This window comes from Hypomesus nipponensis, chromosome 6, assembly GCF_054491055.1.
Source record: "Hypomesus nipponensis isolate SF chromosome 6, ASM5449105v1, whole genome shotgun sequence".
NCBI lineage: Eukaryota > Metazoa > Chordata > Actinopteri > Osmeriformes > Osmeridae > Hypomesus > Hypomesus nipponensis.
In genome coordinates this window covers 20,385,400-20,408,134 of record NC_140366.1, presented here as the reverse complement: position 1 = coordinate 20,408,134, position 22,735 = coordinate 20,385,400, and the positions used below count along the sequence as shown (strand labels likewise).

At 42.5% G+C, this 22,735-nt stretch overlaps 3 protein-coding genes across 3 annotated transcripts; 2 read left to right on the top strand and 1 right to left on the bottom strand.

Moving 5' to 3' along the window:
* Nucleotides 1-348: 348 nt before the first annotated feature.
* On the top strand, nucleotides 349-6,318 carry mep1a.1 (meprin A, alpha (PABA peptide hydrolase), tandem duplicate 1). Its single transcript, XM_084700088.1, is given in 14 exon segments — nucleotides 349-694; nucleotides 838-868; nucleotides 1,031-1,075; nucleotides 1,205-1,251; nucleotides 1,361-1,436; nucleotides 1,520-1,637; nucleotides 1,925-2,100; nucleotides 2,286-2,507; nucleotides 2,888-3,034; nucleotides 3,180-3,395; nucleotides 3,536-3,643; nucleotides 3,646-3,999; nucleotides 4,102-4,275; nucleotides 6,028-6,318. Coding segments are annotated over 14 exon segments (1,827 nt in total). The 5' UTR covers nucleotides 349-631; the 3' UTR covers nucleotides 6,078-6,318.
* Nucleotides 6,319-8,141: 1,823 nt separating this feature from the next.
* On the top strand, nucleotides 8,142-14,635 carry mep1a.2 (meprin A, alpha (PABA peptide hydrolase), tandem duplicate 2). Its single transcript, XM_084700306.1, has 11 exons — nucleotides 8,142-8,267; nucleotides 8,353-8,428; nucleotides 8,552-8,669; nucleotides 9,016-9,191; nucleotides 9,401-9,622; nucleotides 10,167-10,313; nucleotides 10,941-11,156; nucleotides 11,461-11,907; nucleotides 12,391-12,564; nucleotides 13,702-13,927; nucleotides 14,447-14,635. The coding sequence occupies exons 1-11, from the start codon at nucleotides 8,142-8,144 to the stop codon at nucleotides 14,595-14,597; spliced, it is 2,079 nt and encodes a 692-aa protein (XP_084556432.1). The 3' UTR covers nucleotides 14,598-14,635.
* Nucleotides 14,636-14,782: 147 nt separating this feature from the next.
* On the bottom strand, nucleotides 14,783-21,821 carry adgrf3b (adhesion G protein-coupled receptor F3b). The gene is made up of 14 exons (XM_084700304.1): nucleotides 21,683-21,821; nucleotides 21,042-21,191; nucleotides 20,831-20,889; nucleotides 20,622-20,680; nucleotides 19,701-19,819; nucleotides 19,217-19,450; nucleotides 18,795-19,025; nucleotides 18,052-18,195; nucleotides 17,691-17,878; nucleotides 17,408-17,587; nucleotides 15,854-17,188; nucleotides 15,701-15,742; nucleotides 15,555-15,590; nucleotides 14,783-15,471 (listed from the first exon to the last, which is right to left on the bottom strand). The coding sequence occupies exons 1-14, from the start codon at nucleotides 21,819-21,821 to the stop codon at nucleotides 15,406-15,408; spliced, it is 2,982 nt and encodes a 993-aa protein (XP_084556430.1). The 3' UTR covers nucleotides 14,783-15,405.
* Nucleotides 21,822-22,735: the final 914 nt, after the last annotated feature.

Below are 22,735 nucleotides of genomic sequence, written 5' to 3'. Positions count from 1 at the left end.
ACTATCAGCTCAAGATAGCAACAGGAGAAAATGTCATGATTTTTCCTTTTTTGAGAGAGAACAGAAACTTCTGGTGTAGCTGAGCCTTTACAGTTACAAAACCGAGACATTTTAACCCTTGTGCTGCCTTCGGTTCACATGACCAAAGGTTCATAACGAACCATTGTTGTGTTTACCCAATTTTACCCCATACAAAAGCAAATAAAAACAATTTTCTTTTAAAGTTCGAAATGTGGGGGGTCTGAGACAGCCCAACGGTTAAAAGAAAATGCTTCATTTTGTTTTTGTATGCGGTAAAGTTGTTGCAAACGACGGTGGGTCACAATGACTGATGGGTCAGAATGACCCGAAGAGAACACAAGGGTTAAATTGCTTTGATAATAAAATAGGTTAATTGCTGCATCCCTACATCCATGACAAGGACACATACAGATACTAAAGATAATACACAAACAGCATGCTCACTCTGCCCAGTCATAAGAACTCTTGCCAAGAGCGTACCTGTCAAGGCTCTGTTCAGTTACTGTTTACCACAAAGCAGACATACATTTTATTACTGAGACTAAAGGTTGGTAGTTTCCATATGGTAAGTTTTAACTGAGATGGAAAACTGTTCTGAACCATTCTGACAATGTCCATGCTGCAGAAACAGGTGATCGTGTTGGTACTGACCTCTCTGGTCACCTCGTACTATGTAAGTATGGTGGATACATGTCTTATGATCAGGAGGGTTATTGTATATGTGTGTGCTGTTTCATATGGTATTTCTTTAATAATGACTGTGCTATGTGTGTATAGTTGAGATGTCCTAAATCCTGAAAGTATGTTTGTGTGCAGATACCTCTCTCACCACAGTCTCTGGTGCATGGTAGGTTAAACATATATATATATATATATATATATATATATATATATATATATATATATATATATATATATAACATCAGTATACTATATCTTACTACTTTTTAAACACTAGTGTCTGCAATGTCTTTCATTTGAGAAATGATGTTATTCTATTTCAATGTAGACGTTTATGAAAATGGTGAGGATGAAAATCCACTGCTTAATTTGGGTGAGTTGAAGCAATCAAATACGCTTTTGTGCATTTAAAACTTATACTTGCAATATTCAATGTCACGTTTGTACTTTGGGTAGTATGTTTCCTGCAAACTAAAAGCTTTTTCCCTGCTTACAGATGCAGAGGGGGACTCTAACCCTAACCTGATTGAAGGGGACATCCTCGTTCCAGTGAGTTTTATAACATTGAGTGAATGTTACGTTTGTAATCAGAGCTTCTCAATCAGAATTTATACCTGTCAACTTCTAAAACTTTTTTAATGCCGTTCATCCTTAACAGAAAGGACGCAATGCTCTGATTGACACAAAGTACAGATGGAAATTTCCCATTCCCTACATTTTGTCTGATGACTTGGGTGAGTGTGTTGCCATAAAAAACCCCTGTGTTGGCTCTAACACCATAGTAGCAGGGTTTGAAACATGTCCTCTCCCTCCCCAGATCTGAATGCTAAAGGCTGTGTCCACCAGGCTTTTGAGATGTATCGCCTGAAGTCCTGCGTAGACTTCAAGCCCTACGCTGGAGAGAAGACCTACATCAAGTTTGAGAAGCGGGGAGGGTAAGACACAAAACTTTTTAAATATGTTTTTTTTTATTAAATTGCAAGCAGGAGCAAACCACTTGACAGCACTGTATTACAGCAAGAAAGCCCTGCATTACAGCCTTGACCCTTCTCATAACTTAATATTAAGTCGATGGATGTTACAATCCATCTAAATGGGGATGGGTGTAACTCAGGGGCAGAGCATCTGACTGCATACCAAGAGTTCACAGGTTCAAACCCCCTCCTGCATGCTGTTTTTTTAATAAAGAAATACATTGTGACGATCATGTCTCTCTCTGCAGGTGTTTCTCCAGCGTGGGCGACCAGCAGGCTGGCCAGGTCCTGTCTCTGGGTACGGGCTGTGACCACAAGGCGGTGATCGAGCACGAGCTCCTCCACGCGCTGGGCTTCTACCACGAGCAGTCTCGCTCCGACCGGGACGACTACGTCAAGATCTGGCTAGACCAGGTCACTCCGGGTCAGACCGCGGGCTAATAGCCTTCAGCACTCACCTGGGACTGGTTTTGATATGTGATTGGATGAGCATGTAAACTGTTTGCCATAGGTTAACTATTGATCAAATTCAACAGATAAACTATTTTAATCAAATGAGATTAGATGTTTTGGACCTACAAATGTTTATGTTTTACTGTGTTTTGACAGGGCTGGAACATAATTTCAATAAATACAACGACAACTTCATCACCGACCAGAACACCCCGTATGATTATGAGTCGGTGATGCACTACCGTCCGTACTCCTTCAACAAGAATGACAGCGTCCCCACCATCACCACCAACATCCCCGCCTTCAACAACATCATTGGACAGTACCTGGATTTCAGCACACTGGACACCCTCAGACTCAACAGGATGTACAACTGCTGTGAGAACAGAGAGACACTATATATTTTTGAGAGACTGTATACCGTACAAGTTAGCGATTTAGGGTTAGGGACCAGCATAAAATTACATTATGTATGATTTGTGTGATAATGTACTTACAGTACAGTATTCCAATACTGCAACGTGGTATGATTACAGAACTAATACAGTATGATTAACAGTATCTGGTCATGTTTTTAAACTAAGCTTGTCTTTTACATGTAATTTGTGTAGAAATGTTTGTGATATGCTGCTGTAACGCTGCAATTTCCCCTACATAAATAAAGTATAAATATATTTTTCCTTCTCTCGCCCTCTCTCTACCTCCCCCTCTTACCCTCTCTCTATCTCCCCCCCTCTCTCTCCCCTCCACCCATCTAGCTGGCCCTCTCACAATGCTGGACCAGTGTGCGTTTGAAAACATCAATATCTGTGGGATGATCCAGAGTCAGACGGATGAGGCTGACTGGGAACACCTGCTGGGTGCTGCGGGCTCAGAGGACCACACCCTGCTGGGACGCTGCAGAGGTCAGAGGTCACCTTCAGACCTGGCTGCTGCTCTTACTGCTAACATGATCAATTATGAAATAATATTTAGGGTTAAGGTTTGTTCACACGTCTTCAATATCATCCATGTTAGCTGAGCAGCCTGTCTCTGTGTGCTACATTTTAGATACTGGCTATTTCATGCACTTCAGCAGCCAGAGGGGCGGCGCTCAGGAGTCAGCTCTGCTGGAGTCCAGGATCCTGTTCCCCCGCAGGCAGCACCAGTGTCTGCAGCTCTTCTACAGGATGACGGGCAGCCCACAGGACAGGCTTGTGGTCTGGGTCAAGATGGACGATGGCACGGGGACCGTCCGCAAGATGAAGAAGATACACACCTTCAACGGTATTGAGAGTGTGTGTGGGCCTGGTGGATGTGTGTGTGTGGAGCTAGTGAGTGTGCATCTGGTGAATGTGTGTGTGGGCCTGGTGTAAGCAGACACTTGTTTTGGTTTTAGTCAGTGTGTTTCTTGCTGTGCCTCTCAGGGGATTCTGACCACACCTGGAAGATCGCCCACGTTCCCATGGAGGTGGGAGACAAGTTCCGCTACGCATTCCAGGGCGTGCGAGGGGACCCCACCTCTTCCACGGGGGGATCTCCCTCGACGACGTCACCCTGTCAGAGACGCACTGCCCCAACGCCGTATGGACGATCCACAACTTCTCCAGGATCCTGGTGGAGGCTAACAGCAGCATGGCGATGGACAGCCCTCGCTTCTACAGCCCCGAGGGCTACGGGTATGGCCTGCGCTTGAAGCCCGACTCCGGCTACAGCGACTACACGGGCCGCTACGCCGGCCTGTACTTCCACCTGGCCAGCGGAGAGAACGACGGTGTGCTGCAGTGGCCGGCCGTCAATAGGCAGGCCACGCTGGTGGTCATGGACCAGGACCCCGACGTCCTGCTCAGGATGTCGTCAGCACGTAGCCTGACCACAGACATGAGGACCAGTATGTGGGCCGTGAAGGATCCTCTTTTGTTTTTATAATCAGTGAACTAACCCTTTAATGGTGTCATCGTGTGTGTGTGTGTGTCATCGTGTGTGCCCCCAGCCCCAGAGGGAACCCTTTTCTGGGACAACCCCACCAAGGTGGGCACGTTTGACCCCAGCTGTGACTGCTACCGTGGAGAATCCTGGGGCTGGCGTAACTTCATCAAGCACTTCGACCTGCAACGACGCAGCTACCTCAAAAACGACGACCTCATCATCTTAGTTGACTTTGAGGGTGAGCAAAACCTGAATGTCACTTCTGGTGGAGTAGTCTGTATTGACCAGGTACAGTGCAAGGTACGACCCCAACTGATTATAGGTTATTGATACATAATCTACAGTGTGTAAACATCCAAATTTTATAGAGTAAGTAATTAAGGTGTGCCTGCCTTCGGCGAGCACAAACCATTGTTCTCTCTCATATATATTCATTTATTATTATTTATTTTTGCCCCCCTAAGCCTTACTCAATATTTGGACTACATACACAACGTCAGTGTCAAATGTTTGTCTTGGTAGCAATTGAGTTGCTTGTATTGGGATTTACGTTCCGTTGCACAGTTTAGGAGGTTACAACGTTTTTGTGGCGAAAAGTGCCTTTAGTCGACGAAGGGTACTCTGTGCTAGCTACGTCACCACGTCAACACACGTGAGCAACCACGCATGGATACAATGTGATAGAGACGTTCTAGCACGCAAATTGGATCTTGGATTATGAGTGAAAACCACCCAAAAAAAATTCGAACCTTTGGACTTTGTTGAGAAAGCGATTTTGAGAGGAACTGCAATCTCGGATTTTTGATTTCGGTTGTGAAAGTCTCTGTAATTTCAACGAGTGCCGGTCGCCCGTGAGACCGCCTAGTCTTTTAGGCGGCAGCCATGCTAGAAAGTGTTGTAGTAGCTTTTTTGTAATTTTATAGTTCAATTTTACACAAAAAAACAGAAAGAGGGAAATTTTATGACAATATGACTATTGTGAAGACAGCCAGGTGGTGAGATTTTTATGTAGGTTGCTGTAAAAACGTAGATTTGTTTGCTACATGAGAGCCCCCATCAACCTCCATTGACGATTGTGGCAGCAACAACAGTGTTGTCAACGAGTGTTGACACTCGTCGACAACAGTGTTGTCGATCTGCGTCTGATGCGTATATTTTTTTTTTCGTAGGGTCAATTCAAGGGTCAATTCTACATCAAAATGGAGAGCAGTGTTTTAAAGAGAGAAGAGAGTTTTAAAGATATGGCGATTGCTAAGACAGCCAGTGGGTCAGCATATTTTTGTGATTTGTGCAAAACTTGGAATTTGAGTGAGACCGTGTCTTGTTTTGACATTAGCCTCGGAGTCACAGACTCGGCTCACCCACTGGCAGTGTGTAGGCTACTGTCTTCAATGCCACAGGTATGGCTAAACTTTATTATGTCAAAAGAAACGTTATCATTTCCGGCGCTTTCTAACAATCAGTGAAGTGTGGCTAGCAACAGCACCTAGCTTGCCTCTACCAAACTTATTTTGAATTAGCCATGTCCCCCTAAATTAATGTCAAACGGATTTACGTTTTGGGGGGCATATTTTCAGTTAACACACGGTACTGTTTGAATCGCAATTCCATCTGAAATACTGCGAGTGACAACGTTGTTACAGTAGCTTGTTCCAAAGGGGGTTTGCTTGTTTCAAAGGCGGTTTGCTTTTTTTAAAGGGTGTTCTTAATGAATTATGCAATATGAGTAGGCTACCCAGCTAACACATGACGTTGCGGCAACGTTGCCAGTAAGTGCTCAGTTGGTAACCCGCGACGTTACCTTCTGGCAACGTTGTGGCAATGTCATAGCAACGTTATTAAGGGAATGTTGCCAGTTGGTCCCGTGGACAACGTTGCCGCAACATCGTACCTTGGTCAGCTGGTAACCAACGCAAGCAAGCACACCCTACAATTTCCCCAGAAATTGTACCCTCTATAGCTATTAATAGTATTGCTGATGTGTCTACAGATATTACATCCCTCATCAAGACGGAGGTTCCTGTCAGACCAGTGGAGTGAGGCCAGCACACAGGAGGCCAGCGCGCAGGAGCATCATGCTGGATCTGATGGGAGGGATATTTTCCTGGGTCTCTTTTGACCAGGGGCGTAGCCACACAATTTGTTCTAAGGCCTAAGAAAAATGAAAATATCTCCAAAAAATGATGCACCGGGTGCACATCGCAGAGTAAATAAGTAAAAAAAAAAGAAAAGATGCCCATCCATATTTTTCTAGGCCTACCCAAATATATTTTTCTGGCCACGCCCCTGCTTTTGACTGATTAAATATTTTCCAATTTAAAATAAAATTTGCATTTTTTGGAGCTTGAGTGTTTAATTTAGTTAGTATTATTATTATTATTATAGTTATTGAGCATAATACTTCCATTTGTAAACATAGTTGTTGAGACTAGATAACCAATTTTACAACTCTGAATAGGCAATCCCAACTGCAAATAGAGAAATTACTTTGAAAATCCAAGAACCCTAATAATCCAAAAACCCTAAACCCTAGACTACTGTGACAGACAATAACAGAATAAAATATACAGTAAAAAAAAAATAGAATTAGGGCTGGGCGGTATATTGAATATTAGATATCATATTGCAATAATTTTGACAACATTATAATATCATGAATATCAAATATTTCTAATGCAATCATACTTTTTTTTTTTATCAATTATTGAGTATACAAACACACACAAGAATGCGAGGGGGTACAGCAAAGCACAAATCATACAAAGACATTATAGAGAGTACAGACATTAATTGTTTTGAAAATTCAAGCATACATTCCTAAGGAAAGCGACAGACGTCGAATATTACTTCCCATATCGAGATATATATCAAATATCGTAAACATTTTTACAATATCGAGATATCAAATTTTTCTATATATTTCTCAGCCCTAGGAAGAATACATTTGACGTAATACTTCAATTTTTGTTGCTGTCGGTGTCGTATATTATATAAAAAAAGTTGTCAAGCAGATACCATAGAGAGCTTAAGAGGTCAGACTGTTTACAAGGGGCATGTGCAGATAAACAGGTTTATGGACAAATCAGTTCCATCTCACATTGAGAAACAAGGCCATGTGTGAAGGGCAAGTTGCTGATCAAACAGATCAACAGATCAAAGTTCCTTCCAGAAAGCTTCTTCATAATCTTAACTTGGGACTGAACACAGTGTGAACACAGGCAGCGTCAGAAAAAACATGCTGGCTCAGTGGAGAGTCGCTGCTCTCACAGCAGTGGTGGTGATATTAAAGGTGAGATGATGAATACGAAAGGAATTCAAGTTTGTTCATTGTGAAGATGTTTCACTTAGCTTTTGAGCTACTGTGAATATTATATTTTTTCTTCTTCAGGTGCATGCTTTTCCACCAGCTCACGGTAAGTCTTGACACCTGAGTGGGCTCGGCTCGTGCAAGTCACAGGAATACATTCACATTTGACTATATGTGTGCTTGAACATCCAGCATTTTGTTTTGATATCTATGTTTCCACTGGCGGCGTTCTTCTGTCTGATGTTAGTTGGTGAAGTAGATGAAGACATACCTGACATCAATTCTAGTAAGTTGTTTCTTCTGTCTACAAGGCATCTTTTACCTACATTTAATTTACACATAATGACCACCAGGCCCAAAAGGAATACGCAGGCGCAGAATTCCGACGAAAACCCGCGGATTTTCAAGTAGAGCGCATTGGTCTGAGGCAACATGTAAATACACTATTCAAATCATTACGTCTCTATTATTAAAACCTTAGCCAAACATGCTAAGAATTGAAAAGGAAACGCTTATCGACCGAAATTAGAGCAAGAGACAGGGCCAGAGAGTTTTCAGGCAATCTTTATAAGAATGGATAAATACTTTTTTGCAAAGTCTGTCAACATTCAATCGACCATATTTGCCGTCTAACCGTTGTGGAACATCTTCGGTCGCTCCTACATAAGAACAGGGAGGCTAGCGGAATTCCGCGGATTTCCGCAGATTTTCAGTCTGAATAAACGCAGAAAATTTGAGAAAAAAAAACGCGTTTTCCTTTGGGCCTGATAATGACATGTTTACAATACATACTTTGCATGCTGCAAGTACACATACATTATCACTTACTATTAACTGAAGATGTACAATATTGTCTAAAAAGTATTCATTCTCTTATTTCAGAATTAAACTTGGACCTTTTTGAAGGAGATATTGCTGGAGATGTAAGTGAACACATTTGTTTTCCAGGTGAGTGACAGAGCAGCACCTGTATGTGAGGCAGTACCTGACCTGTTGTTATCTCTGCAGCCGAGGAGAAATGCAATCCTGGATCAAAACATGAGATGGAAGTTTCCCATTCCCTACATCCTTACCGATTCTCTAGGTGTGTAACAGCCTTTACACACCAAGCACACAGGATTCAAAGCTACACTTCTCAACTACACTATTCCTTCTAGAACTATACTGTTCTTCAAAACTGCCTAAATCTCACTTCCTCACTTTCCAGACCTGAATTCCAAAGGCGTTATCCATCAGGCATTTGAGGCCTACAGACTGAAATCCTGCGTGGACTTTAAGCCCTATGAGGGCGAGAGCACTTACATTTCATTCACCAAGCTGTCTGGGTAAACCATATTATTGCACCGTCAGGGTAACCCATATTACTGCACTTCAACTATCGCTAAATTTTTGTAAACATGCAGACAAAACAGTACATCTAAATTCTTATGTGAAAGAATACATTAAGAAACTGTTCTGAAGGCACGGTGTTTCCGTCCAGGCTAAGCAGATCTGCAGGCAGTGTTTCTCCAGGCTTCAGGAATGTTATGCAATTCATTAGTGTTGGATCTTACACTCATACAATAATATTTTTATTCATCTGCAAACTGACTCATATATACAGAACATTAGCATGCTCTATGTAAGGTAATGATGCTCCTTCTAACATAAGCATACTCTGTCTTCTGACAGGTGTTGGTCGTTCGTGGGAGACTTCCGGACCGGGCAGAACCTGTCCATTGGAGCACGGTGCGACACCAAGGCCATCGTGGAGCACGAGCTCCTCCACGCGCTGGGCTTCTACCACGAGCAGTCTCGTTCTGACCGGGACGACTATGTCAAGATCTGGTGGGACCAGATACAGGAAGGTGGGATCTTGTTAGATACTATTATATTGGACTGATCTGAACCAGGGGCAGTTTTGCTGTATGCATGAACTGACTATGGCAGCGGTCTTACTGATCTCACAGCAGGACCTGTGTATGAAATGCTGACCCACCTTTTTTTGTGTGCTTGAGGTAAGGTCCTTTGTATCTGTAAATTGGATTAAATGTCTGTGTCTGGTTATTGAAAACAGGAATGGAGCACAACTTCAACAAGTACGAAGATGACACCATTACCGATCTGAACACACCGTATGACTATGAATCCATAATGCACTACAGGCCGCTGTCCTTTAACAAGAATGAAAGCATCCCCACCATCACCACTACAATCCCAGCTTTCAATGAGATCATCGGTCAGAGACTGGACTTCAGTGCGGTGGACCTGACTAGGCTGAACCGACTGTATGACTGTGGTGCGTAGCTCCAGAGTCCTGTGGGTTGTTAGGGTTGGGAATAGACTGTAATACTTTATTTGTTGATAATAATGTGATCAAAACGGCCAGGGCTGCGTTTCTCGAAAGCGTTGTAAGCCTAAGTTGATCATAGAATCCATCCTACGACAAATCTTAGTTTTACAGGCCGTTCTCAAAGACATCGTAGCTTAAGTGTCTCTTGAAAATTCGTTCTTGTAAGTGCATAGATTAGCCTACTCCTTACGAGCATGTTTGGGAAACGCACTTAAGGAATATCGCTGGTTTCGTTTTTTGCTCGATCGTTGCTACGATCCATCGTCATCCGGAAACGCAGCCCAGTCTGAAAGTAAAGGGAGAAACAACATATATGGGAAGTAGCTCCAGGTTAGGACTGGGTAGAACTCAGTGGAAGAGCATTTGACTGCTAAATATATACATTGCATAAAATGGTTACTTAAACATTAGGATCTGTAGATAAATGTTAGATGGTGATGTTGAGAGTCAGTGATCAGTTTAATGATGAGCATAAGCCTGCATGTTGCAGCTTCCACACACACTCTCCTGGATCAGTGCTCCTTTGAGCTGATCAACATTTGTGGAATGATCCAGAACAATGAGGACAGCGCAGACTGGGTCCAGACCCTGAGCAGTGGGATGGAGACAGACCACACGCTGGCTGGACGCTGCAGAGGTACTGCCTTGGGAGACATTCCATACAGCACACCTGAAACAGGATGCATATGTCTTATTGTTTGGGTTTGTAGACGTCATGTTCATTTAGAGGTTGCAGCACTAGAAATAAGGACAAAGCTATGTTCTTTATGAGAAACTAGCACCATGCAAAGACAAATAGAGAGACTCACAATGTGACATTGGAGTTCAAAAATATGAGACTATGGATCATATACATCACCTCTATACATGTACACATCATATACAACACCTGTATTTAAATGTAGTCATTTAACAGATGCTTTTGTCCAGAGCGACTTACAGTAAGTACTGGGACATTCCTCCCGAGGCAAGTAGGGTGAAGTGCCTTGCCCAAGAACACGTAGTTTGTCAGAGCTGGGAATTGAACCGGCAACCTTTTGATTAATAGCCTGTTTTCCTAACCGCTTAGCCATCTGACCCGCTCTGACCCCCTGTATACATGTACACATAATATACATCATAACAGCATACACAATGTTAACAGCACTTAGTCACCAGTGGTTCTTTCTCTTGGTATGGTAAATATCCAAGATGTGTCAATTCTGTATCAATGCTAGAAGTTGTGCAGAATCTCTCTTCTTTTTGTGTTTGACCCTCTCTGTAGATGTCGGCTATTTCATGAAGTTTGACACGTCGGTGGGAGAGGTTGGGAACAGTGCCATTCTGGAGTCCAGGATCCTGTATCCTCGCAGGAGCCAGCAGTGTCTACAGTTCTTCTACAGGATGACGGGACATGCTGGGGATAAGCTAGCTGTCTGGCTCAGAACCGATGATGGGACAGGCAATGTCCAACGTCTCAGGAAGCTGCACACCATCACAGGTAGTATCTGGATGGGGATGAACACCAGGGGCCACACAAAGGGAACTGTGTTGAATGCATACATCGTCATTTCTAAGCACCGTGTTTGCAAACAGTGCACATGTTTGTCTAATCCAGATGTATTTGGGATTTTGCACACGTGAATGAGCTTGTCCACTCCCCATCAACTCCCCTTCTACATTTGACCCCTCATTTCAGTCAGAGCTTTCTGTATTGTTGTCAATGCTGAAAACACGTGATGAGTCTGTCTGTCTGTCATCCTGTCAGCAACAGTCATGTCCAGCTTCTCCTTTGTCCCTTGCAGGAGACGGTGTTGGCGTCTGGAACATTGCCCATGTGACCCTGAAAGTCACAACGAAGTTCCGCTACTTCTTCCACGGCTCCAGGGGTTCCACCGTCTCCTCGGGCGCCATCCTCCTGGACGACATCACCCTGACAGAGACCGCCTGTCCCAGGGCTGCTTGGACCATCCAGAACTTTACCCACCTGCTCTCCAGTGAGCCGTTTGGTGGACGTGTCCGGAGTCCCCGGTTCTACAACGCAGAGGGTTATGGTTATGGTGTTGACCTTTATCCTAACGGGAGGAATGGCTCCAGTCCTGACTATGTGGGCGTGACCTTTCACCTCTGCAGTGGGGAAAACGACGCTGTCATGGAGTGGCCTGCGGCGAGCCACCAGATGACCGTCACGATCATGGATCAAGACCCAGACGTCAAGCTGAGGATGTCGTCCTCCAGGAGCTTCACCACTGGTGGGTCGAGACTCCAGATCGATCCGGAGTCTTTTACTTTAGAGCCTTTAACTGCAGGTCAAGTAGTTGCAGGGTTTGATAGTGTAACCCTAACTCTTTGTCTGCAGGTCAAGTAGTTGCAGGGTTTGATAGTGTAACCCTAACCCTTTAACTGCAGGTCAAGTACCCCCCACCACCTGCATATTTGGTCAAAAGCACAAAAGGACCATATGATTCATTAGAGCTCTTTGTTTTCCATAAAATACACCAAATATTTTTACTGAAATGTAGACAGACCCCTAGATTTGGACAGAACGGCTGCTGACATAATCAAATTGAAATGTTAATAGCCCTAACCCTGACCCTCCTCAGTGTAAACACCATCACAACACCTTACAATACCGGAGCAGTAGAAAATGTGTAAACATACATGACTGACTCTGTTTTGGGTCCAGATACCAGCCCCAGTTGGAACATACATGACTGACTCTGTTTTGGGTCCAGATACCAGCCCCAGTTGGAACAGGCCCACAGCCTCCTCAGGATCAGAGTGGGATGAGAGCTGCCGGTGCTACAGAGGGCCTGAGCTGGGCTGGGGAACCTTCATCTCTCACAAGCAGCTGAACACAAGAAGCTTCCTAAAGAACCAGGACCTCATCATCTTGGCAGACTTTGATGGTGAGGATATAATCATGACTTCTCACATGGCTCGGTGTCCTCAGTGTGAAAATAAGGGCTGTCCCCACTTAGTCGACGAGTCGATATTCTGGTCGATATGCTCTTGTCGACTAAGATTTTTTTAGTCGAGCTGCCATATGGCAGTGTGAGATCTGAGTCCCGCTTGTGTCATCATTGCTGAATTAACTAAATGTTCTACAGGACATGTACATTATATTATTTGAGGCAAATAAACCAACTCTAAAAATATAAATTTAAAAGAAAAGGTGTTACTGTTTTCCCTTTTGTTAATCTGCGCTTTGTTTTGGTTTGGTATTTTGTGCAGAGCACGAGCACAATTGGCTGCATAACTACAAACTCTGCCATAGCATACTTTGTCGGTGTTATTAGTCAAAATGGCAAAGAAATCTGTGGTATGGCATTTCATTAAAGTACATTTACAAAGTACCAGGTGATTCGAAAAACTTTGAATGCAAACTCTGCATTCATAGTTCAACGTCAAATATGATGTAGCCTACCACCTGAAAAACGTAAGTTGGTCTAGACCTACTTCGCTCATGCTAATGAGCTGGGTTGAAAAATGAATATGCCTATTATAAGAATCACATCCAAAATGAATGACATTATCTTCTCCGGCCAAGACAACAACATCTTTCTCTGTTGCAACGTTCCCCACTCAGCTTCTACGTAAGTTCGCATTCTGCAAGTTTTCAGGCAGTGATAAGCGCGCTCTGATGATTTGCATGTTAAACAAACAATATTTTTTATTTGAAGTACATTGTAAGAGATACTAAATACCATCGGCATTCGGTTACAACAGGACTGGTGAGTCTTATTATTAGTTGGCTATTAGCGGCTGAATATCCAATGTCCAGCAGCCATTGAGTCAGATCACGAAAAAAAAAAACGGTTTAAGCGTTTCAAAGTTCGATTAGTCGATTTTCAGACGTTTTAGTCGAGTCTTGGTCAACCAAAGAAAATCTTAGTCGGGGACAGCCCTAGTGAAAATATAATCATGACTTCCCACATGGCTTGGTGTCCTCAGTGTGAAAATATAATCATGACTTCCCACATGACTGTGTCTTCAGTATGAATAATTACAAATCAATTATGAATAAAATAAATGTCTGTTGTTAGACTTGACCCACCTCATAAAGACAGAGGTTCCTGTGAAGCCTGTGGTGCCCAGTGATGACACTCTAGAAAAGCAGAGTTCTGAACTGACCAATCCTAGAGCTGTGAGATCTGCGCCCAGTTCTGAACTGACCAATCATAGAGCTGTGAGATCAAGCACGCCATGTCTTCCCAACCCCTGCCTCAACGGTGGAGTGTGTGTGGTGAATAAAGGGAAAACTTCCTGCAGGTACATGCAGTACACTCTGTAACACTCACATAACGCTCAATTAGTAGTCTAGATTGTTACACCAGTTTGAAAACACATCTGTGTTTCCCTTTCCTTGCACCTTCAGTATCCTTCTGTCAAACACCTACAATAGCTGTGGGAATATTTCAGGGTGGAATGGCAGTGAGGTAAAATGGTAGGCAGTTTTTGTCAGTTTTTATATTAAGTGATGTATATTCTTTCAATCACCATATTTTCAAGAATAAGAAAATGACACACAATGCAAAACAATGACAGATATACTGCCCTACTAAATGCTAAATTTTATGGCAGACAATTTTGTTTTTACTTGTGTAACCTTAATCACTATTCAAGCCATCAAAATAGGTTAAACTGCTTTCAGCAAACACATACATTTTCTTCAGAAAATGAAAACATTACACTCTTTTCTTCAGACAATGTACCTTATCTAGTTCCTTAAATACAAGTATTAATTTCTGGACCAGTGATACATATTGGCTGTGGTTCATTCCATTCCAGATGTGCCTCCGGCCAGGCCTCCTTCTACGCCGGGGCCCGGTGTGAGCAGCAGCATGTGGACAGCACCATCGTGGGGCTGCTGGTGGGCGGAGCGCTGGGGACCCTGCTGCTGGCTCTGGCTATCCTGACTGTGATTAGGAGCGCTCACTGAGTTGTTCACTCACCTGGACCATCATGCTGGACAAAGAATGACAGGGAACATGGGTCCTTCAAAGGTCTTAAATTGGTTGAAATGCAGTTTTTCACTTTTTTGCATGTAATGTCATGTGCGAAATTGGTTAGAATCAAATATAATCAAAATTAGAACTTCCTTACCAACTGACAAATCACATGGAATTGTTTGTTAAGCCTTTAATTCTGAGAAACAAATATCATCAATGTAATGGAATATAAGGAATAGACTTCCACCGTCGCTGAGAAGGACACAGAGACTAACCCTCCAGACTCAGTATAGTGTTTCATAATCCATTCATATTTGATAGTTTGATACAATTGATAACTTTTGAAGTGTTTCATAATCCATTCATCTTTGTTTATAAAACTAGTGTGTTCACAACAACTGGTAACTATGGCTTGGAAGATTTATTTATCTTGTTTATAAGATTTATCTTGTCTAGTCTATAGACTACAGTCTAATAATGCAGGCGGAATGCAAGAAAAGTTACTAACGATTCAAAAACACAACAATAAATGATTGACATTGTTATTAAATGTATACTTCAGTAAACTAGAATTACAAATGATATCTGAGCCTACTGCCTCCAACCATCTTCGTTAAATAACGACTAAATGATCGATCTCTCTCTCTGTGTTAATCACTCAGTATTGTTGTTTACGTTTGAACATTTTAACGTGAACAGAAAAGAAGAGGATGCAGTATGAACTATAGTCTGCAGTATGTACAACATAGTTGAGATCAATATTGACATGTTATTTTGCATTAGTAACATGGCAGAACATCAGTCTTTGGTGTTGGCTGTAGTCAAGTTTTTCATACTCTCACTTTTGCTCTTTGAGGATGGCCTCTAGGAGAACAGAAAAAGAACATGTCATTTTCCCTCAATGTGGAATACAGATATTAAAGGGGTCAGAACAGTAGTGAACTTACGCCTGACGTTACGAGCTTGCACAACTCATCTCGAACCTAGTATGAAGAGAAATGAAGTGGAACTTAGTCTGGTCAGCAGATTATTAGAAAACAATTCCCACCATGCAAAGCACATGCTACAATGTCTCAAAGAACACACTAAATACCCTTTTCTCTGCGAAACACCCAGTCAGCAAAATGAAGAATCCCTGAAAATGATTGAGTAAAAAAGTAAATTATGTTTTCTCTGTAAACGTCATATTTTCATACTAGGAAATACGTGATTTGAAAAGGCTAGAAAACAATGTGAGTTTAAGTACCTGTAAGGAGTTGACAATGGTGAAAGTGTAATGGATGACAGGACTCATGGGATCCTTAGAAGGAGTCATCAACACAGCGAACCCCAAAGCCCACGTGACCCCAAACACGGGGGTGAGGAACACCACCGCCTTCATGATGCTCTTCACCATCTCCTTATCATCCTCTTTCCCTCCCTCAGGGATAGACGACTTGACGAGCGTCAGGATAACCACCGCCATGGAGAACATGTTTGTTAGAACGATGGTTCCCACAGGAAGGATGAAGGCATGGATGGATCCCTTCAGGAGGCTCTTGTATATGAGCCAGCAGGTCTTTTCGTCGTGATAGCCGGTCTTGTTTTCGTGATAATTGGTGTCTGTGTATCTGTAGTACACGTAGGTGGTTCCCACAATGATGGTGGGGCAGACATAGCCCAGGATGGAGGAGACGAACATGTACACCCGCCTCCTCAGCGGGCTGAAGACGAAGATGACCTGGTGGAGGAGCATGAGGCTGAGGCAGAGCATCCAGAAGAACATGGCTGTGAAAAAGAAGTGCTTGCACACAGTCAGAACCAGGCACCAGGTGGGCGACAGGGCCTGAGGGGAGGAGGAGGCCAGGAAGCTGCAGTCTGCCAGGAACAGACACAGGGAGATGTTCACCATAGCTGTGTGGCGGAAGTGTGAGAGGTTTGACTTGACCACAGCGGACCACACAAACACCTCGATGACCAGGAAGACCAAAAGGGAACAGATGGACACTCCCAGACCCACGTAGGTGAGCTCATCCAGGAACGGCAGGCTCACTGAGGTCTTGGACATGAGCATGGAGAAGGAAGTCAGGTGGTTACACTCACAAAAGGTTTGGTTCCCAATGGATTCCAACCAGCAACCTTCCCTTGACCATTCGTTGGTGCTGGTGTTCCAGAAAACGCAGAAGACCTCACTGTCCTCGGTGCTATCCTCAATTGGGGGGAAACCAAGCCTAATGTTGATGCTTGAGCTTGAGTTCTCCAGAATCACCGTCAGGATGATACTAGGAGGTTGTGTGTCTTTAAATTTCATTTCTAAATTGTTCCCCAGTTCTTTCATTGCCATGGTTTTAACTGTCCCGATTGATGCATTCAGTATGACAGCTACGTTGAACACTGTGTGGTTACTGGTTGTGTTGGGTTCCACATGCCAGATCTTCAGATCCAGGTTCTGGGTGTTAAGATCCTGCGTGTTGTTCACTTGGATATTCCTCACCAATCCCTCCACGGAATTGAGGTACTTGGAAGACATGCTGTGTAACAAAGACTTGTCAGGTAACTCCCATGAGTTATTTAGGATATTGCTGGCTGCTCCAAGAAAGTCCTATAAGATAATGCATTTTTTTGTGTTATTTATGACAATGCATTGTTAATTCCGGTATCTGATTCAGTTGCTTGAATGGTAATGATACAGTATCAGCAGTACTTTTCATTTGCACTATTTGTATGTTGCTTTGTATTAAAACCGTCTGCTATGTGAATGAAATGTAGTGTAAAGTGTATGATATAAAGTGGATAATTGAAAGGTCATAGATCATCTCACAGGCAGAATAGACTCTGTCAGGCTGATGGTAGCTGATGCAGTTGCCATGGTGTCTAGAACATTGATGGACTCCTGCGTTTCGGCTCCGTTTATCTCGCTGCCTGAAGTTGAAGAGTTCTTCAACCCAGAGAAGATCGAGAGAGCCACGGCCTGGGTGGCCCCAAGGCCCTGCGCAAAGTCCTAAAGGAGCAAACAAAACAGGGTTCAAGAAGTCTTCGAGTCATTGTCACATGAAGTGAAAAGGGTACTTTCATGTTCAACACTGCTGGAAGTCCATACTTACATTTGCGGCATTGGCAACTTTCTTTAAGTTCTCTGAAATACATTTGGACAATATCTCTGACCATATATTTCCCAAGCATTTACGCTCTTTAGAGCCCACTTTGCCTGTTTCACACTCCTGACTGACCACCGTGCTTCCGCTGGAAGTTTTAGGCCAGATACCATCTTTAGGACATGTAGTATCACCAGCTAGAAGAGTTTTTTCAATACAAATATTACTTTGAGATGATAAAATGGAGTAAAGGTATTTTCCAGGAGATAAAATTGTAATATGATTTTGGTGTATTTTTGCTTTTTAAAACTAAAACATTCACAACTTTTTTGTAAACCCTGAAAATGAAGAGACAGAACAATGCACATACCGTAAACGACTGGAAAAGATATCTTTTCTTTCTTGAATTCATTATTTCTGTTGATAAATGTGTAGGTTACAAATTGAGAGGATCTTTCTGTTGACCGGCAGTCAATTGTTATGATGGAGCTGTAGTTGATCTGCACCCTATTACCTATAAGAGAACAAGTCATGGAATTGAATCTTTCTACGACCATATATTAATAAAGCCATCATCATACAGATTGTTTCATTTAGGAAAATTCACAATTACACTCACCATTGCGTCTACTTAGGATTAAAATATGAAAGATGAGACAAGTCCCTTGATTATCCATGAACCTTTTGCATATTTTGTAGAAGTAATGGAAAGCGATGTTGGACCAGCTTTGCTAACTGAATGCATCATGGTGGATGATGACATAAGCTACATTTGGCCTCTAAGTAGAATAATGTCTACATCAGTGGTTATAAGAATGTGGTTTTCTTTTTTAAGGAGGGACGGTTGGTGAGTTTTAGCTAATTTAGGGTTTTGTTGCTAAAAGTGATGGACTGCCGCTCATTCCATGATATCCAAACTTCCGCATTGTGATTATGTTGTTTCAACCTTGATATACCTGACAGACACTAAACAATTAACAAATGTATCAGAGGTAACTGCTTGGTTAAGCCAATGGTTTATAGTGTGAGTTAAGGCTACATATATTGAATTGTGTGTTTGTGTAAATAAATCATTGAAGAAATGTCACTCCCAATCGCGTGCTTCAGTCTTACTTGTTTTAGTTACAGGTTGAGATTTCTCCTTGTATTTGGCTTCAACGGAGTAGGGCTCTGTTGTGGCCTGAATGGTGGCAATGACTGTCACATCACTGTCTTTTTTGTCAGAGCAGTCGACAGACAGAGGCTCGGTGGTCATGGTGATGACATCTGGCAGCAGGGCCACGTCAAGCTGTGCTGAGGCGACATGTTTCACTCGACCTATGGAGAAGCTGCAAGTGTACTTTCCTGTGGGGAACAAAGTGTGTCAGAAGTGGGAGGGTGTGGTGGGAGGGGTGGCTGGTGGGGGTGTGGGGGGGGGGGGTTGGAGAGGAGTTAAGGATAGTTATAACTAATGTTTGCCACAGTATAATAAAATATTCAGCAATAAAATACCCCTACTGGGATCAGGTTTCCGACGCCGGAATCATGACGCTCACCTGCCCAGTTTCCTGTCACATTTTTGATGATGATATTGGTCTTGGATGGGTGACTGGAGGACTTTCCAGATTCAAACGTCACCTCTGACACAATCCCATTGTTGATATTTGATGTGATATTACCATAGGTCAGTTCCCATCCTGAACTATTTATTGCTTGTCCATACGTGCAGTTTAGAGTCTGGCGGCTGTTGTAATGCACGATTTGCTTTGGGTGCTGGATACTAACCAGGCCTATGTGATGATTTAAACAATGAGATTGTGGGGGTTAGGGCAAATTCATTTTAAATAACTAATCCAGGGCTGCCCAACCCTCTTGGAGAGCAGCAGTTCTGAAGGTTTCCATTTCAGGAAATGGAAACGGGAAGGCATTTTTTCAAAAGCGGGATTGGGCAGCCCTTGAGTAAACTAAAAACAAATAATACATGTAAAAATTCAGTTTCACTTTTGATATAGAAATAGATAATGAAGTTGTAATTTTTACCTGACGACAAAACTGTAATTGTGGCCTTCAATTCGTTTTCTAGGGTATTGATTACCCCATTGAGATTTACATTTTCAAATATGACACTCAGCTCCACTTCAAAGTCAGCGCTTGTGGGACTGATGACCCAGAGGGGAGACGGCAGAGACAGACAGGCCACAGGGAGGAGAAGGAGGGTGATCATTATGTATTGAAAGTAAGTAAGGTTGGAGAGGACACCACAACTCACATCTGCCACCTTGTCTACAAACCTGATCACCTCATCAGTCACACATCTGATATCAACATATCAGGCTGGTCAGTAGCCTGCTATAAGCAATCTCTCTATATCAGCCACTCACATGTCTCTACCTTCACATCCCACCCCCTCCCCATCTCTTCCACTTCTCTCGAGCTTCCCTTCTGCTATCCAGACACCTGGAGATCAGCTCTACCCAGACACCTGGAGATCAGCTCTATCCAGACACCTGGAGATGAGCTCTACCCAGACACCTGGAGATCAGCTCTACCCAGACACCTGGAGATCAGGTCTATTCAGACACCTGGAGATCAGGTCTATTCAGACACCTGGAGATCAGCTCTACCCAGACACCTGGAGATCAGCTCTACCCAGACACCTGGAGATCAGGTCTATTCAGACACCTGGAGATAAACTCTATCCAGACACCTGGAGATCTCTGATCTCTGAGAAGCCCAGTTGAAGCCCAAGGACTCATCCACAACATCCATAGTCTCCTGCCTGGATCTCTCACCAGCCCCCTTCAATCATTCATTCATCCTTGTTCCTACTTCAAGTAAAACTAAAAAAGTATCCAGTTGTTTGTGTAGTCTTTGAACACGTGAACTATTTGCCACTGTGTCTGAAATACAGCTGACAACATCAATAGATTTCACATTCTTTGTTATCCCATTGTTTATTACCTTTCCCCAGTCACGTTCAGTCCCTTAAAGCCATTCAGTTTTTGGAACTGATCCGTAAGCTGTAAAAATAAAAAGAGAAAAACTTGTAAAAAAAAATTTGAAATATATTATCTTGTACTAAACATGATTCAGAAGTAATTAACTTGACATCAGATATTATGTCAAAGGATCATTTTTAAAATAAAATCTATAAAACAAAAGTATCCTACTTTCTTTGCGAGATCCGGTCCTAGCTTGTCAATAGCGGTGACCAATCCACTGAGACAAACTTAACCAATTTTTTTTTTGTTAGCAATGGCATGTATATACAACAAACAAACTGTTGTATATTATATTATTGGTGATATTCTGGTGCACCAACAACAACATTAATGCAGTTGATAGAAGTTGGATTGCAACAACATCAATAAAAGTAGCTACCTGTCACTTTGGGTATGCAGATGTTGAAGTCAGATATGTTTGCAGGACAAGATGAGTCATTGCAGCAGCGCAAGCTGTCACACACTGCGTTACTCCACACGTATCCAAAGGAACAGTTGCATGTACTCTGATCCCCAACTATCTCACAAACTGCACACACACATTTACATTTAGATTGAAATTTCGTGATTTAGCAGACGCTCTTATCCAGAGCGACTTAAGTACAGGACATTCCCCTGAGGCAAGAAGGGTAAAATGCCTTGCCCAAGCACACAACGTCATTTTGCGAGGATCGAGAATCGAACCGGCAACCTTCTGATTAATAGCCCAATTCCCTAACCGCTCACCCATCTGACATTACCAAACACACAGATATAGACACTACCAACCAAATAAACACTCACACAACCCAGTCATAACTACACAAACACACAACACAGTTTGTAAAGAACATTTGTATTTCATGTCTGTATGAGCTTGTCTTAATTTAATATATAATGGTATTGGAACCCAGAATACTTAATAATTAATTAATTAATTTCTAATGTTGAGCTACAACTATCCTATACTTTACACACACTTTATAATCTCTCACACCAAGCACACTATGGATAAAATAAAAAATAAAAATCTAACATCACCTGCTGATAGGTCAAGCTTTGTGACAATAACATTTCCTGGTTGTGATATCTGGGAGAGGTTTAAGGAGCCCAAAACAGTTGAGATGTCCATCGTGACGTTGCTGTCTATCACAAACTCAGCGTGGTAGGTTTCTACCATCGGTGTGAGGTGCAGGGATACACAGAGAAACCATATTTAGTTTGTTGGTTGAAATCGAGGGAGATTTAAAGATTGTGTTACTTTTACTGGTCCTAAACAACAGTCAGCTCTTCTGATCTTCAGCACATGATTAACTTTTAAGAAATCACTTTAAATGTAGAAAAACTCACCGACTCCAATTGCCTAAATTCAAGAAAAGAAAGAGTTAATGAAAAGGCATCAATAACTTAATAATCATATATTGACCGTGGAATGGATCTTGGGGAGAAAATATCAGCAGTTCAATATCAAATATCTTGAGAGCCTGGGTACTTCAGGCCCTTGCATATGAAAGCCAGCGCTGTGTGAGGTCCCAGAGCTGCTTACCTGAGTGGTGAGGGCTGTGCCACACAGCACGATTAGACCTGTTAGCCACATCTTCTATCTACAGAACAAAGAGAATTCATAATACAATGTATTAACACCCAAGGATGCTTAACAGAGGAATATAACAATATACATATAACATACAACATACATATAAACATACAGAATACAAAACAACTGATGTTGAAGTTGCCTAGACATTCATGAGGTAAATTACAATACAATAAGAGGAGGGGTCAAATTAAGTAATTATATCATGAGGTGATATTATAGTGTGAATCCATGAAAATGACTGATTTGTCAGAAATATATAGAATTTACATTTTACATTAAGTCATTTAGCAGACGCTCTTATCCAGAGCGACTTACAGTAAGTACAGGGACATTCCCCCCGAGGCAAGAAGGGTGAAGTGCCTTGCCTAAGGACACAATGTCATTTGGCACAGCCGGGAATCGATCTAGCAACCTTCAGATTACTAGCCCGGTTCCCTCACCGCTCAGCCATCTGACTCCCTTATAATGGACAATATTTAGCTTTAATTTGGATT

Excerpts from the sequence above, each read along its gene's own strand:
- mep1a.2 (XM_084700306.1), top strand. The coding sequence starts at position 8,142 with ATGCTGCAAGTACACATACATTATCACTTACTATTAACTGAAGATGTA. Across the intron at positions 8,268-8,352 it reads AAGGAGATATTGCTGGAGAT|CCGAGGAGAAATGCAATCCT; the intron begins GTAAGTGAACAC and ends TTATCTCTGCAG. Across the intron at positions 8,670-9,015 it reads TCATTCACCAAGCTGTCTGG|GTGTTGGTCGTTCGTGGGAG; the intron begins GTAAACCATATT and ends GTCTTCTGACAG.
- adgrf3b (XM_084700304.1), bottom strand. The coding sequence starts at position 21,821 with ATGGTAGAAACCTACCACGCTGAGTTTGTGATAGACAGCAACGTCACG. Across the intron at positions 20,681-20,830 it reads GACCGGATCTCGCAAAGAAA|CTTACGGATCAGTTCCAAAA; the intron begins GTAGGATACTTT and ends TTATTTTTACAG. Across the intron at positions 19,820-20,621 it reads CTGAACGTGACTGGGGAAAG|TCCCACAAGCGCTGACTTTG; the intron begins GTAATAAACAAT and ends CTGGGTCATCAG.